The following is a 17,319-nucleotide window of genomic DNA, read 5'->3' as shown; positions in this document are numbered from 1 at the left end:
TCAGCACAAACACAGTTGAGGAGCAGAGGGGCAGCAGCCAGTCCTCTGTGCCCCCACAGCGCCAGCCCTAGGCTGCATGTCTTCACAGCCTTCACAGGTACTGCTCCAAATAATACTTTCCCTGGAAATAACTCTTGTTTTTATAAATCCAGACAGGCTCTGGTGAAATTATGCCAGCTCTCAGTTGAATAGTCAAAGTAGGTAACAAGTAAACTATCCCACCACCACAATCTTTTCCTCCCTACAGCTAGAACTTTTCATACCACCAATCAAGATCAAATTTTCTCATAGAATCTCAATCAGTGGAAGCTTTTATTTAAAAAATAGAAGTCTATTTTTTTCATTTGAATGTTTCCAAATAATTAAGCTTGTCCTGAGCAGCCTGCATGAGAGCTGCCCGGAGGGACTGAGAAGGGAGGCATTTAGTCACTGTCATCCAGCAGTAAATTCTTTATGGGGTTGGGTTTTGAGTTCTTCGTGCTGCTCTTGGTCAATCCATGGCTGTGATTCTGGTCCAGAAGCCATCCAGGGAGAGCAAGGGCTGGGCCATCCTTAGCTCTTACCCAGATGGAACAATTTCCGCAGAAACGCTGGTCCTCCCCAGTAGCCCCTGTAAGAAATGACACAGAACAGTTCTTTGCATCGGAAAAGAGGGGGTGGCTTCAGGCAGCAGGATATTTAAAGGGAAGCTAGGCTGCTCACAGACACTGTTTCTCAGGCTATAAAGCAAGACTGACAGCAAGGCAGAAAGAACCCAGGTCTAGGAGGGCACAACTGACCTTAACACTGACTTGCTATGTGAGCCTGGACATACTGACTCAATTCAGCAAAACTGTACGAAGCCTCTAATACGCGCAAACTGCAGTCCTCTCTGCCTTGAGCAGTTCGTAAATTAGGTACAGGTCTGGGTTTCCAAACCTATTGGCATTTTGGACCATATACTTCTCAATGGTAGGGGGCAGTCCTATTCAGCAGCATCCTTGGCCTCTGCTCACTAGATGCCCGTAGCATCCCCTCCAGCTGTGACAACAAAATATATCTCCAGATATTGTCACATGTCTCCTGGGGAGCAGAAGCACCCCTAGCTGAAAAACACTGATGTCTACATTTTGACTTACTTTCTCAAAAGGTTTGGGAGAGTCAAATGAGATTTTTTTTTTTTTTTGGCAACAAGGAAGAAGAATTATTAAGTTTGTCACTGATTACTTATTGAACGTCTACGATGCACCTCTTTATGTATTGTCTTATTCATCCCATCCTGTGAGGAAGACAATGTTCCTTTCATTTTACAGATAAGACACTTAAACACAGAGAGTTTAAGCAACTTGCCCTAGGACGCATAGCTGGTAGGTGGCAGATGTGACTCAAACACAGGTCTCCAAAGCTTAGCTCTTAATTAGTATGTTTGCTTTTTCTTATGATAAAGTACTTGACAGGTCAAAGTGATTCACTATGGTTATGATGATGATTTATGCAGCAGCAAGAGAGTGCCAGAGCATGAAAGACAGGAGAATTGGTCACTGCCGGTTATAAAAAGAAGACGCTGTGTCCCCGTGGGTGGGTGGTAGCCGTGCTAGGCTCCTTCTCTCACCCAGGGCAGCCTCTTGCCCACCACGTCTAGCTGAGGCTTCAGAACCCTTCTCAGACTGCCATTACCAATCTATGAGACATGACTTAGCAAGGTGCATCCCCTTCGCCTGCTCAGGGTCATATCTCCTGAAGCCGGAAGGCCTCCTTGAAACAAATCCCCTGTACAGGCTGTCGCAATCTGCTAACAGGTATGCCTCTCCCCCAGGTGATATACTTACCTCAGCATCAAATTCCAGTAGAGGAACGGCATCATGTCAGCCTTCATGAGGTACATGGAAAGTCTCTCTTTGCTCTGGTCAAAAGGGAAGGTTTCCAGGGGCTCAGCGTTGTAGTTAAACTCCGCGAGAATCACACGGTTGTAGCCAGTCACCAGCGGACACGACGTGTAGCCATCATACTGTGATTGAGACAGAGTTGGAAAGTGGCTTTTTTTCATGTGCTATCTAGACACCTTGGCTTCCCAGGTGACTCAGATGGTAAAGAATCTGCCTGACAATGCAGGAGATGCAGGTTCAATCCCTGGGTTGGGAAGATCCCCTGGAGACAAAAATGGCAACCCACTCCAGTATTCTTGCCTGGGAAATCCCATGGACGGAGGAGCCTGGCTGGCTACAGTCCATGGAGTCGCAAAGAATCAGACACGACTGAGCGACCAAACAACCACCACCTAGACATCTTAGAACTTATTATTTACTCTGAGCAGTGGTAATGTTTTCCTTCTTTGTATATTCTACTTTGCACAACGAAAATATAGAAATTATATAGCAAGGATATACTAAAGGCAAACATTGAAGTGCCCATAATAGAGAAACTAAGAAAGCAGCAAAATTGTGGGAAAAGTGTTCATCCAGAATGGAAGATGGTAAGTGGAGACAGTGATTCTTACAAGGCATACAAACCTTCTTCACTGGTCTTTGATTCTTCATAATCAGAGAAATTGTTCTGTCAAGTATTCCTGATTGGGCAGCTATATAAGACATGGAAAAGTCAGAAAATCAGAAGTGTCTAGATTCTCCAGGAAAACTAACTTGCAAATAATTTTAACGTGAAGAAGTTAAGAAGGCTCCATATCCCATCCCTCTAGATTGAGACTAGAACACAACTCAACCCAGTGATGGACTGTAGCTTTGCCAAGGACCAGACAAACCAACAGGACGGGTTCCTGAGGTGGCACAGTGGAGGCACAAACATACGACCTGAATCTGATCACAGGGAACTACCAGACAATTCTAAATTGCGGCATTCTCCATATAATACCCAACCAGCATGCCTCAAAAAAGTCAATGTCGTGAAAGTGAAAAAGCAAATGTCAGAGGCTTGTTCTAGATTAAAGAAAACCAAAGCGACATGACAATCAGTGTGGAGTGTGGCCCTTGACTGGCTCACAGATTTAAGGGGAACTGGGGATGGTGGGGGGAAGAGTGGATAGGGAAAGCTAAAAAGGACACTTTTAGAAAAACTGAAGAAATTCACAATGGGTTGTACTGATGATTTTATAATGTGATGTTCAATCTCTTAGACATGAAAATGATCTTGTGGGTATAAAGGAGAAAGTTCTTCTTCTTAGGAGACAGAAGTTGAAGTATTTGAGGGTGAAATATCATGATGTCAAAATTTACTTTCGGATGACTTTAAAAAAGGTACATAGAGTGATCAGACAAAATATTCATTTATTGGTTAATTATTATATCATATTGGTCACAAAATATGAATAACTGGTTAATACCTGAAGAGCATATGGGTATTCATTGTACTTTCAAAGTTTTCATAGGTTTGAGATTTTTGAAATGAAAAGTTTGGGGGAAATGACTATAAATAATAAGGACATTCGGTGGATTTCCTAGAAAGCCTTTCTTAGGTTGACATAGTCAACAAAAGTAACACATGTTCTGCGGGTATGTAATTCACACGAAACGCTTCCATACCCACCGGCAGGGAGGTTGGTGTTTTATAGCATCTAAAAAAGACAGTTCCTGTCTACAGAAAACAGAATCCAAAAGGCAATTCTCTCCATCACTGCTAGAGCGGAACATCAACGTGAAGAATTTAGTTGCCAGACTGAGGCCTTAATCGTGTACCAATCAGGGCACTCTCCACTGTATCTGTCTTAACACAGCAATTTTCTGCTCTGCAAGCTTTCATTGACTTGCATGTGTTTTCTGGGGAAACAAATGCTTCCCTAGTTTTACGGTGTTTCAGGCAGAAGAAAAACAGCCAACCTGGCCAGCATCAGGGATGTTCCAAAGAAGACCAGGGATGTGAGCACAGTAGCATGAGAAGTTAACAGAATTCTAGAGAGCTGGAAAAGTGGTACCTCTCTCTCCAATGTCCCCCTCCCCTGAAAACTACCCCTCTGACCCAGAAAAGGCAGATGAGGTCATGCTACTCTGGTGCAAAGCATTCAACAGATACTTTCTTCTTTACACAAGACTAGGTTCACTGACAACTAGGTTCATTACACAACACTAGGTTCATTGACAACACTTCTGTTTTGGGGAGACCAAAGGCGTTTTTAGGCACAAAAGTTTCTTCATTAATATAATTAGCATATAATGAAATGCCGCTGGTGTCCAACTTTTGTTTTTGTTATAGCGGTGCCTTAGCAGAAGGCACCCCTGCTTTGAGCGAGGAGAGAACATAGCTCAAGGCCTTACCTACGGCGGCAGCGGTCTTTGATGTCGGCAGGTTGGTACAGTCCCCAATCCCAAACACATTTGGGTACCGCTTGTGCTGCAGAGTGTCTTTGTCCACATCCACCCAGCCGGCAGCATCAGCCACAGGACTCGTCTTGAGGACATCTGGTGGGCCCATGGGTGGTGTAACGTGAAGCATTTCATACTGCAAAAAAGGAGAGCATCCAAATATGTTTGTTTCATTATTTGCATAGCCCCCACAAGCTCTGGCCCTGACTCCCTGACACACACATGGACTATGGCTGCACGGAGCACCGTACAGTTAGTGCTCGTACTGATCTACACACTTGCCAAGATCATCCATGCTCCCATGCAAGGCAGTGATAAAATAACTGACGTGGTCTCCCCATACAGAGTTCACGGGATTCCTTTGGCAGCTGGCATGGGGGAATCTGAAAAACTGGACTGAACTTCACTAACATTTTGAAAGAACTCATTAATGATTCTACTTATTACTGAAATAAAGTGGGTGGTGTATCTCAGTTGCTGTCTTCTTGACCCTCGGCTGATGACTTGTAAAGTCTGGTTGCACCAGGTTTACTCTGCAAAGAAGTTCTCAGAGTGCCTAAAACTTGTAAAAACCCATGTTAGGAGCTGATAAGTGAGCACCATTCTCAAATATGAGTCAACTCTCAAAACACGAAAAGGAAACCATCAAAACACCAATTTAAGGTGAAATAAAGGCAGCAAGAATATTGGCTAGCACTATGAAGGAGTATGTTAGTACTTGGATCTGAAGTTCTGTGTCTCTATAGGAGGTTTTCTGAGAGACTGTATTCTTGTATTTAAGGGCTTCCCTGGTACTGCAGAGGTTAAAGCATCTGCCTGCAATGTGGGAGACCTGGCTTCAATCCCTGGGTCGGGAAGATCCCCTGGAGAAGGAAATGGCAACCCACTCCAGTATTCTTGCCTGGAGAATCCCATGGACGGGGGAGCTTGGTGGGCTACAGTCCACGGATGGCAAAGAGTCGGACACGACTGAGCGACTTCACTTTCATGAAGAAGGAGGGGTCTAATTCAGTATTGGGTTTACTGAACTATGTAGGAGGCAGGATGGATTTTTTTTTTTCCCAAAAAACCTTTATCAAGGAATGCTACCCTTGGCAATTAGGCACTGACCCAACCTAATTGGTTTTGATGGCTCGTGTAACTCTTTTGTTTATGTGATATGCTTTCTTGGTTGTTTACATAATATTTTGTACTTTATTCTATTTCTTTTTACCAACTCCATCTAGCAATTTCAAATTGATTGAGTGTTCACAAAACATTTCATTACAGCGAAAACTTTAGCATCTTAGGACAATCCTAACCTTGTGATAGTCAACAGCCCCTGATTTTCATAACAAGTTCTGCATCTTCACCAGGACCTGGCAGTCATGATGGCAGAGGGAGTTAGGGATGTGACTTATATTTACTCCCACTCTCAGTTATGAGCTTAGTCAACCTTAAGGTGGAAGACGTGGAGCAAATGTGCAGTGCTTTGCGAAGTACTCTAGTTGGCTCTCTAGTGGCCTGGGTCCCTGAGGCTGTGTCTGCTAATTTCACACAAACTGAGCACGTGTCTGCAGGACAGCAGATGGAATAGTCAACCACCATCATCCACCAAATTATTAAGGCCACGTCTGTATTTCTGAAGTTAACCAGACTGAGGGCCAAATCTTACTAGCATCATCTCTATCTATTAGAATTAATATGTGCTTGAATTTCACAAATACACAGGAATTTCATACATCTTTTCTAGAAGAGAGGTTAAATATTTCCACATAATCATCATAAAGGGATGACATTTTACTTGAGCAAAACAACAACTAGGATCATTTTTATAGATTTGTTGGAAATTAATATTGGCATTCAGATATAGCTTTTATCAGTTATTTCCATAAACTGAATCTAGTGAATAACATGGTTCTCCTTCATTAACATAAATAACCTATTCAGAGTAGTGGTGTTCAAACTTTTATGTTTATAAAGAAGATCTGTAGAAAATTCAGGTTCCCAGGCCCTACCACCCCAAGATCCCAATCCATTAGGTCTGGGAGAAGAACGGGAATGTGTACTTTAACAGCCTTCACCCCAATGATACTGAAACATGAAACCTGTAGATGACAGTATTAGAAACTCTGGCTTGAAGGAATAGGTTCATTTATAATGAAAAATGAAATGCTATTACTTAGTCACTTCACCTTTCCTTTCCTTTTCTATGAGGAAATGCACTGTACTGGATAATCTCCAAACTCTCTTCTAGTTCTAGGATGCCGTGATATAAAACAAGTTCAGATCTCTAAAAACTGGAGACTTGGGCCAGTTCACTAGCTCTCTATGAAGGATCAGAGACTAGAGGCTTTGGGTACATTTAATTCTTTACGGTAGTGGTGCTCAGTCCTGGTTACACATGAGAATCATTAGGGGAACTTTGGAAACTCCCAATCCTCAATCCAGACCCCAGACCAATTAATCAAAATCTCTGAGAGTTAGACTCAGGCATCAGCATGTTTTGAAAGTCCTCTGGGTGATTGAAATGTGCAGCCAGAGCTGAGAGTCACTGCTCTAAAATCTTTTGGTAGATTTTTTTGAAATTCATATTTTAAAGAGTAGAATTAGGTCTGAAGAGAAAATCTAATCTAAAAGCCTATACTTCAAAAGGGACACAAATAATCTTCTTTCTTTATAAACCCTTCAGAAGAACAATAACCATTTATTTATCCAAGTCCCTATCTGCAAGCCTTAACTAGCCACGGCACAGCAGAGAACCAGAGTGAAAAGGACCTAAAAACAAAATTAAGTTCGTGCACTCAAGCTCATACACTTTGCTCATAAAAATATGCTGTGGGCCCTCACACACCACCCATCTGCTTTTACTTTACATAGAATTTAATGAGTTTGGCTATCTCATTTTCCAGCCAATAAAAAGATTAGAAGTAGCAGTTTTAAAATGCTGGAGCTAGAAGGATCTCCCAGTCACAACTGCCTGACAGCTAGGAAGGAAGAAAACAAGAAAACTACTAAGAGGATGCACACAAAATCAAATAACAGAGTAGACGGAGATTCTTTCATAAGGGGATAATTAGCCCTAAACAACCCAGTAGGCCCTAGATGCATAACTATATAAGAGCTACTCAAAATGATGACTGTGAGCTGGGGCAAGGAGACAAGCCTGGGACATCAGAAAGCAAGGAAGTGCTCAAAAATGTAATGGGGACGTGTCACAAGGACATTAAGGGCCATTCTGAAAGGGTTCCTGCTGACCCAATCTGGGACAACTTGAGCACCAAAATACTTCGGACAGAATGAATTATAAACTGAAATGAACATATCTCCTGACATAGCAATAAACAAGACATGTCACAGCCAACAGTAATTTCTGGCCTCCAAATATGAATGAGGGCTCCCAAAACTGTAATCCAGAGGATGTGGCCACCCCCCACGATGACTGCTGAGGAGCTCAGGGAATAAAGAAGCAAGCTAAGCAAGGAAACAGGACTGGACCAGATAGCAGAGGTGCAAAAGAAAGGAAAGAATTCAGTGAGCCCAGAGGCTTGCATCTTCCCATACACAGAATGCTAAATTCCTTAGCTTGATATCTGATCTTTCATCTTCAGGCTGCCTGCTTCCTTTGTTGCAAACTTGTATATAGCCTGACTTCCCCTTCTGCCTCCTTGGAGCAGTTTTTTCAGAACTACTGAGATGCTGTCTGCCTGACTCAGAGTCCTAAACATTCCCACCAAATAAACTAACTCTCTACTTTTAGATTGTGACTATATTTTTTAGGTGACAAAACCAGTAGGGGAAAATACAGGCATTCATAAGTTCATCAGTTCAGTTCAGTCACTCAGTCGTGTCCAATTCTTTGCGACCCCATGAACCGCAGCACGCCAGGCCTCCCTGTCCATCACCAACTCCCAGAGTCTACACAAACCCATGTCCATCGAGTCGGTGACGCCATCCAACCATCTCATCCCCTCTTGTCCCCTTCTCCTTCTGCCTTCAATCTTTCCCAACATCAGGGTTTTTTCAAATGAGTCAGTTCTTCACATGAAATGGCCAAAGTATTGGAGTTTCAGCTTCAACATCAGTCCTTCCAATGAACACCCAGGATTGATCTCCTTTAGGATAGACTGGTTGGATCTCCTTGCAGTCCAAGGGACTCTCAAGAGTCTTCTCCAACACCACAGTTCAAAAGCATCAATTCTTTGGCAGCTTTCTTTATAGTCAAACTCTCATATCCATACATGACTCCTAGAAAAACCACAGCTTTGACTAGACGGACCTTTGTTGGCAAAGTAATGTCTCTGCTTTTGAATATGCTATCTAGGTTGGTCATAACTTTCCTTCCAAGGAGTAAGCATCTTTTAATTCCATGGCTGCAGTCACCATCTGCAGTGATTCTGGAGCCCAAAAAATAAAGTCTGACACTGTTTCCACTGTTTCCCCATCTATTTGCCATGAAGTGATGGGGCCAGATGCCATGATCTTAGTTTTCTGAATGTTGACCTTAAAGCCAACGTTTTCACTCTCCTCTTTCACTTTCAAGAGGCTCTTTAGTCCCTCTTCACTTTCTGCCATAAGGGTGGTGTCATCTGCATATCTGAGGTTATTGATATTTCTCCCGGCAAACTTGATTCCAGCTTGTGCTTCTTCCAGTCCAGCGTTTCTCATGATGTGCTCTGCATATAAGTTAAATAAGCAGGGTGACAATATACAGCCTTGACGTACTCCTTTTCCTATTTGAAACCAGTCTGTTGTTCCATGTCCAGTTCTAACTGTTACTTCCTGACCTGCATACAGGTTTCTCAAGAGGCAGGTCAGGTGGTCTGGTATTCCTATCTCTTTCAGAATTTTCCACGTAAGTTCATACTAATAATTAATTGGGAAGGGAGAGCTTTTGCTGACAGGGTGCCAAGAATCTACCAATACAGGTGGAGGGAATGCTAGACTGGAACATCATTTTGCAACCACCATAGTAAAGACTGGATTAGGCAAAAATCATCAATGGATGCTAAATCTATTGGGAAACTTTAATGAGTAGGGAGTAGGGTGTTTGCATGGTCTTAAAGTGCCCCCCTCCTTATTAGTAGCAAAAAAGAAAAAGAATAATAATTCTCTACAGTGAAGAAATTGGACCATATCTGGACTTGTGATCAAAATGAACATCATCAAGGGGCAGATAAGCACTGTGTGCTTTCTAACGTGTTATCCTAGAAAGACAAATCACATATGCAGTATTTCAGCCCAAAATGCAGAGCCTGAAACTTACACCAGGAAACACAGACAAACTCAAAACAAGGACACCTTATTAAAAAATAAAAGTCAGGGAGGGAGCTGTATTATTTCAAAATGCAGGGTCACAGAAGACAAAGAAAGGCTGTAGAAATGCTCCAGATTAAAGGAGGCTAAAAACACATGACAATTAAATGCAGTATCTGCCTGTAGACCAACTTCTAGAAGACAGGAAGTAATAATACTATTCATCAATCAACAAAACTTGAATACAAATCATAGATTAAAATATTGTATCCTTGCTAAATTTACTGAATTTATAACTGTAATGTGGTTATATAAGAGAATACTCCTAACTCTTAGGAAAATTATGGTGAAATATTTAGGGGTAAAGGGCCATGACACATAACGTACACGAGTGTGTGCTAAGTTGCTTCAGTTGTGTCCAACTCTTTGCGACCCTATGAACTGTAGCCCACCAGGCTTCTCTGTCCATGGGATTTTCCAGGCAAGACACTGGAGAGGGTTGCTATGCCCTCCACCAGGGGATCTTCCCAACCCAGGAATCAAACACCCATCTCTAGTGTCTCCTGCATTAGCAGGCAGGTTCTTTACCACTTTACCAGCCTGCTGGCTCAGATGGTAAAGATTCTGCCTGCAGTGGGACCCGGGTTCAATCTCTGGGTTGGGAAGATCCCCTGGAGAAGGAAATGGCAACCCACTACACTATTCTTACCTGGAATATCCCATGGATGGAGGAGCCTGGCAGACTACAGTCTATGGGGTTGCAGGGAGTCAGACACGACTGAGCAACTTCACTTCTTTACCACTAGTGTCACCTAGGAAGCCTGTGATGTACATAACTCACCTTTAAATACTTTAGGAAAAATATATTACATTACATAATATTTATATATGGAGAGAGAAGCAGTGAAGCCAGTGATAAAGCAATGGGGTAAAACTCTGCAATAAGTGAATCTAGGTAAAGGCTATATACAGTTTTCTTTGTACTATTTTTATTTTTGCAACTTCTCTAAGTTTAAGATTATTTCCAAATGAAAGTTTTTTAAAATTATGACTTTGAGTCATTAGCAGGATTTTAAATGATAGTGACTACACACTAACAACACAAGCGAAGACTCTACACATGGACATCACCAGATGGTCAACACTGAAATCAGATTGATTATATTCTTTGCAGCCAAAGATGGAGAAGCTCTATACAGTCAGAAAAAACAAGACCAGGAGCTGACTGTGGCTCAGATCATGAACTCCTTATTGCCAAATTCAACTTAAATTGAAGAAAGTAGGGAAAACCACTAGACCATGCACATATGACCTTAATCAAAACCCTTATGATTATACAGTGGAAGTGAGAAATAGATTTAAGGGACTAGATCTGATAGACAGAGTGCCTGATGAACTATGGATGGAGGTTTGTGACATTGTACAGGGGGCAGGGATCAAGACCATCCCCAGGGAAAGGAATGCAAAAAAGCAAAATGGCTGTCTGGGGAGGCCTTACAAATAGCTGTGAAAAGAAGAGAAGTGAAAACCAAAGGAGAAAAGGAAAGATATAAGCATTTGAATGCAGAGTTCCAAAGAATAGCAAGAAGAGATAAAAAAGCCTTCCTCAGCGATCAATGCAAAGAAATAGAGGAAAACAACAGAATGGGAAAGACTAGAGATCTCTTCAAGAAAATTAGAGATACCAAGGGAACATTTCATGCAAAGATGGGCTCAATAACAGACAGAAATGGTATGGACCTAACAGAAGCAGAAGATATAAGAAGAGATGGCAAGAATACACAGAAGAACTGTACAAAAAAGATCTTCACAACCAAGATAATCACGATGGTGTGATCACTCACCTAGAGCCAAACATCCTGGAATATGAAGTCAGGTGGGCCTTAGAAAGCATCACTACGAACAAAGCTAGTGGAGGTGATAGAATTTCAGTTGAGCTATTTCAAATCCTGAAAGATGATGCTGTGAAAGTGCTGCACTCAATATGCCAGCAAATTTGGAAAACTGAGCAGTGGCCACAGGACTGGAAAAGGTCAGTTTTCATTCCAATCCCAAAGAAAGGCAATGCCAAAGAATGTTCAAACTACTGCACAATTGCACTCATCTCACATGCTAGTAAAGTAATGCTCAAAATTCTCCAAGCCAGGCTTCAGCAATACATGAACCGTGAACTTCTGATGTTCCAGGTGGTTTTAGAAAAGCAGAGGAACCAGAGATCAAATTGCCAACATCCGCTGGATCATGGAAAAAGCAAGAGAGCTCCAGAAAAACATCAACTTCTGCTTTATTGACTATGCCAAAGCTTTTGACTGTGTGGATCACAATAACCTGTGGAAAATTCTGAAAGAGATGGGAATACCAGACCACCTGACCTGCCTCTTGAGAAACCTATATGCAGGTCAGGAAGCAACAGTTAGAACTGGACATGGAACAACAGACTGGTTCCAAAGAGGAAAAGGAGTACGTCAAGGCTGTATATTGTCACCCTGCTTATTTAACTTACATGCAGAGTACATCATGAGAAACACTGGGCTGGAAGAAGCACAAGCTGGAATCAAGACTGCCGGGAGAAATATCCATAACCTCAGGTATGCAGATGACACCACCCTTATAGCAGAAAGTGAAGAAGAACTAAAGAGCCTCTTGATGAAAGTGAAAGAGAAGAGTGAAAAAGTTGGCTTAAAACCGCACATTCAAAAAACTAAGATCATGGCATCTGGTCCCATGGGAAATAGATGGGGAAACAGTAGAAACAGTGTCAGACTTCATTTTTCTGGGCTCCAAAATCACTGCAGATGGTGACTGCAGCCATGAAATTCAAAGATGCTTACTCCTTGGAAGAAAATTATGACCAACCTAGATAGCATATTCAAAAGCAGAGACATTACTTTGCCAACAAAGGTCCATCTAGTCAAGGCTATGGTTTTTCCAGTGGTCATGTATGGATGTGAGAGTTGGACTGTGAAGAAAGCTGAGCACCGAAGAACTGATGCTTTTGAACTGTGGTGTTGGAGAAGACTCTTGAGAGTCCCTTGGACTGCAAGGAGATCCAACCAGTCCATCCTAAAGGAAATCAGTCCTGGGTGTTCATTGGAAGGACTGACATTAAAGCTGAAACTCCAATACTTTGGCCACTTCATTGGAAGAATTGACTCATTGGAAAAGACTCTGATGCTGGGAGGGATTGGGGGCAGGAGGAGTAGGGGACAACAGAGGATGAGATGGCTGGATGGCATTACCAACTCGATGGACATGAGTTTGAGTGAAGTTTGAGCACTGGTGATGGACAGGAAGGCCTGGCGTGCTGCGATTCATGGGGTCGCAAAGAGTCGGACATGACTGAGTGACTGGACTGAACTGAACTGAGACACCATTTAAGAATGGAAAGATGTATGCAATACATTTTAGAAAGCGCTCCCACTAAAAAGCTTAAACTGTGAAGTTCTGATGTTTAGAAGATTAATCTTTGGCTCACTTCACAATTTCCATTTATGGAACCCTTCATTCCTCTAAAAAGGCTGAATGAATAAAATGTGACTGTGTACTGTTTTCTCAGGCTAACAGCTCTTGCCAAAATGATATAAACAAATGATGCTTCTCTGCATCTTCTCTGGATGCCTTTGCATCTTGTTCTTAATGTACTATTCCCACTTCACAGAAGCAACAGATGCACAGAAGCCAAGCCCACATACAAAGACGAGATCTCTCCAAGGAGGATGTGGCTCTGCCAGATCTTTCAAGGATTTGTAAGCATTTCCTTTGATGCACAGGTATGAGATGTTTAAAGACATCCTCTTTCACAGGTAAAAGATATCCATCATTCCTGAACTACCCACAAGCAGGCCTGGCTGTCACAAACCATAAATGGAGACAATCACTATATCCTGCATAAGCAGCCCTTCCTGAACTCTATGCAACTAAAGTTGTGAAATGGCTGCTTCAAATGACTCAGTGCCAAAAACACAGATACAAAACAGGATAAAAATTCACTTGGTACCAGTATATGAGAGATTCTCTGGTGGCCCAGTGGCAAAGAATCTGCCTGCCAAGTAGGAGATGTGGGTTCGATCCCTGGGTCGGGAAGATCCACTGCAGAAGGAAATGGCAACCCGCTCCAGTATCCTTGCCTGGAGAATCCCACGGACAGAGAAGCCTGGTGAACCACAGTGCATGGCGTCACAGAGAGTCAGACACGACTGAGAGGCTAAACAGCAACGGTAGACGAGCCCTCCTCATCTCCCATGGACACAACCTCTTATCTCTTCCTCTTCCCCATTTGGGTCCACCTTCTCCCCATCACACCCCTACGATGCTCACTGTAACCAGCCTCCCAAGCACAGGACAACGATGGACAAAGAAGTGGGGCGCTCAGTGTCGCCTGCGTCCATGGCACTGCTCAGCTGACAGCTGCACCTCCACACTCACTGAAATCACTTGGGTCTCTCCAGGTTTGTCCAGATTCTCAAAAATAGCCTCTTGCTTATCAGCTCGGACTTCAATGAGATTTTGCTTGTAGTTAACGGTGAGGGCCCTCTCCTGGATAATCTTCTCTAGGGCATCTGCATACTTCTTGACCCCAAAAATGGCTCCAAGAGAAGTGTTGAAAATGATATTGGCCTTAGGTCGCTTTCCAGTCTGAAAAAAAGAAAAACGTAGAAACAATCAACATCAAAGCATTACTCCAACCACCCTTTTTTTTTAACCTAGATAAGACTTAAAACCCTCCAAAGACCTCATCAGCTTTCTCCATCACTATGCACTGGTGAGATGAGGTGTGGATCACAGCCTCCTCCTCCTCCTTTAATCTTCCATCAGTGACACAGCACCTCAGTCCAACTTGATTCAGGGGTTGACGTGGACCCTGTTCCGTGACGTCCAGAGATGAAAGTCAGGTCCAAGGAAAGATAGACCTGAACTGTTTATTCATGTACTCATTTGTTGATTCACTCAGTAAACATTTGATGAGGTTCTAGAGTTGACCAGGTACTGTTCTAAGTGCTCCATATTCGCTGGATCATAGTAAAAACAAGAGAGTTCCAGAAAAACATCTACTTCTGCTTTATTGACTACGCCAAAGCCTTTCTTCAAGAGATGGGAATACCTGACCACCTTACCTGCTTCCTGAGAAATCTGTATGCAGGTCAAAAAGCAACAGTTAGAACCGGACATGGAACAACAGACTGGTTCCAAATTGGGAAAGGAGTACATCAGGGCTGTATATTGTCACCTTGCTTATTTAACTTATATGCAGAGTACATCAAGAGAAATGCCAGCCTGGATGAAGCACAAGATGACATCAAGATTGCTGGGAGAAATATCAATAACCTCAGATACACAGATGACACCACCCTTATGGCAGAAAGTGAAGAGGAACTGAAGAGCCTCTTGATGAAAGTGAAAGAGGAGAGTGAAAAAGCTGGCTTAAAACTCAACATTCAAAAAACAAAGATCATGGTACCCGGTCTCATCACTTCATTGCAAATAGATGGGGAAACAATGGAAATAAAATAAATAAAGTCTATTTATTTTCTTGTGCTCCAAAATTACTGCAGATGGTGACTGCAGTCATGAAACTAAAGGATGCTTGCTCCTTGGAAGAAAAGCTATGATGAACTGAGATAGCATATTAAAAAGCAGAGACATTACTTTGCCAACAAAGGTCCCTCTGGTCAAAGCTATGGTTTTCCAGTGGTCATGTGTAGGTATGAGAGGTGGACCATCAAGAAGGCCGAGTGCCGAAGAATTGATGCTTTTGAACTGTGGTGTTGGGAAAGACTCTTTAGAGTCCCTTGGACTGCAAGGAGATCAAATCAGTCAATACTAAAGGAAATCAGTCCTGAATATTCACTGGAAGGACTGATGCTAAAGCTGAAGCTCCAATACTTTGGCCCCATGATGTGAAAAACTGACTCATTTGAAAAGACCCTGATGCTGGGAAAGATTGAAGGCAGGAGGAGAAGGGGACAACAGAGGATGTGATGGTTGGATGGCATCACTGGCTCAGTGGATATGAGTTTGACCTAGCTCTGGGAGTTGGTGATGGACAGGGAGGACCAGCATGCTGCAGTCCATGGGGCAGCAAAGAGTTGGACATGACTGAGTGACTGAACTGATAGTATGATTATAACCATGTTAAAAAATAGGGAAAACAATGGAAATACATATCAAATTGATAACAGTAGCTATACCAAAGCAACTGGATAATGAATGACATCTTTTTTATATTTTGCAAACTTTCAGTTACATAATTTTATACATGTGAAATAAAAAATAAAAATTGATGCTTTCCAATTGTGGTGCTGGAAAAAACTCTTGAGAGTCCCTTGGACAGCAAGGAGATCAAACCAGTCAATCTTAAAGGAAATCAACCCTGAAAATTCACTGGAAGGACTGAGGCTGACACTGAAGTTCCAATACTTTGGAGAAGTGGACAGCAGAGGAAGAGATGGTCAGATAGCATCATCTACTCAATGGCTATGAATCTGAGCAAACTCCAGGAGATAGTGGAGGACAGGGAAGCCTGGTGTGCTGCAGTCCATGAGGTTGCGGAGTTGGACACGACTTAGTGACTGAACTACTAAATTTAGAAACAAAAATGGTATTTTGACATGGATAAAAATGATATCCCTTCTGCCCTCCTTGCCCATGCCTGGAAAGGAAGCATACCTTCCTGAAATAGGCTTCTGATAAGTACATGATCTTCTGCGGGGCCCCGGCGCACTTCACTGGAGTGTTAGGGAAGGTAAAGATGGCATTGCCCTCCTTGAAGTCCTGCAGAGCTTTCCATGTCTTCTCCACTGTCCTCACTGAGTAATTGGACCCTATTTTGGGATGGGCAAAACCTTCAGGGAGGCCTTTGATCTGCAACAAAGCACACAAAGAAATTATTATTTAACAAAAGTGAAAGTGGAATCTGTGTTTAGAATCCTTCTTCACTCTCATTTCTACCACCTCTCTTGTATTGCAGCACAATTTTGAGCCTCCTGGACTCACACACAGTGGCGCTAGCAGGTGAGTGAGGGGTCTGCTAAGCCCAGAGCTGTGGGGCCTGCAGTCATCTACCAAAGTGGAGAACAGGTGAGGCTGAGCGGAAACCCTGGGCCTCTGTGGCCTGGAGACCAGAATTTGAACCTCTCTTCTCATCCTCAGAGTGAGGACAAGGAGCCAGACTTACTTCCTTTTTGGAGAACAAGTTTTCTTATTAGGAGGGAGAAGAACAACAGGCAGAACCAAGAGCCAATCAGTAATAACAAAATTAAATTACCCTGTATCAGGTTGGACCAGGCCAAGCACTTGATAAAAGCAGCAAAGGCAGGAAATTAAAAGCATGGACTTGAGAACCTACAGACTCCAGTATGAGTCCTAGCTCTTCCACTTACAAGCATTGTGATCCCCAGTAAATGGCCCAATAAATCAGGTAGTGGGTCTCAAGTGTGGTCCCCAAAACAGCAGCACCTGGGAACTCGTTATAAATACAGATTACCAGACCCTAGCTCAAACTCGCTGGATCAGAAACTCAGAGGCAAGCCCAGAAATCTGTTTTAACAGGCCCTCCAGGTAATTCTGATGCTCACTGAAATGCTTATGTTCATCATCTGTGAAATGGGGATAAAAGTAACTGCTCTGTAGGATTGCTGGCAAGAGTAAAGAGACCGTGGTATAAGACGCCTAGAAAAATGACATGCGTGTGGTGCATGCTCTGAAAACGCCAGTGTATTCCTGTCAGGAAGATCAACTGGGTCCTTCTCTTCAATGTTAGAAGGTTCATATAACACAATGGAGATGGGAATGA

The 17,319-nt window shown here is 42.8% G+C and overlaps 1 protein-coding gene across 1 annotated transcript in view; it reads right to left on the bottom strand.

Moving 5' to 3' along the window:
• Nucleotides 1-366: 366 nt before the first annotated feature.
• SQOR (sulfide quinone oxidoreductase) overlaps nucleotides 367-17,319 on the bottom strand; it is a 53,260-nt gene continuing 36,307 nt past the window's right edge. The window contains exons 5-10 of the mRNA XM_068965577.1: nucleotides 16,194-16,388; nucleotides 13,953-14,162; nucleotides 4,245-4,428; nucleotides 2,490-2,557; nucleotides 1,809-1,987; nucleotides 367-610 (exon numbers count right to left, since the gene is read on the bottom strand). Coding sequence (XP_068821678.1) covers nucleotides 553-610; nucleotides 1,809-1,987; nucleotides 2,490-2,557; nucleotides 4,245-4,428; nucleotides 13,953-14,162; nucleotides 16,194-16,388 — 894 coding nt within the window. The 3' untranslated portion in view covers nucleotides 367-552. The remainder of the gene's footprint in view (nucleotides 611-1,808; nucleotides 1,988-2,489; nucleotides 2,558-4,244; nucleotides 4,429-13,952; nucleotides 14,163-16,193; nucleotides 16,389-17,319) is intronic.

This window comes from Capricornis sumatraensis, chromosome 2 (assembly GCF_032405125.1).
Source record: "Capricornis sumatraensis isolate serow.1 chromosome 2, serow.2, whole genome shotgun sequence".
Lineage (NCBI taxonomy): Eukaryota > Metazoa > Chordata > Mammalia > Artiodactyla > Bovidae > Capricornis > Capricornis sumatraensis.
This window is presented reverse-complemented; position numbering and strand designations above follow the sequence as displayed.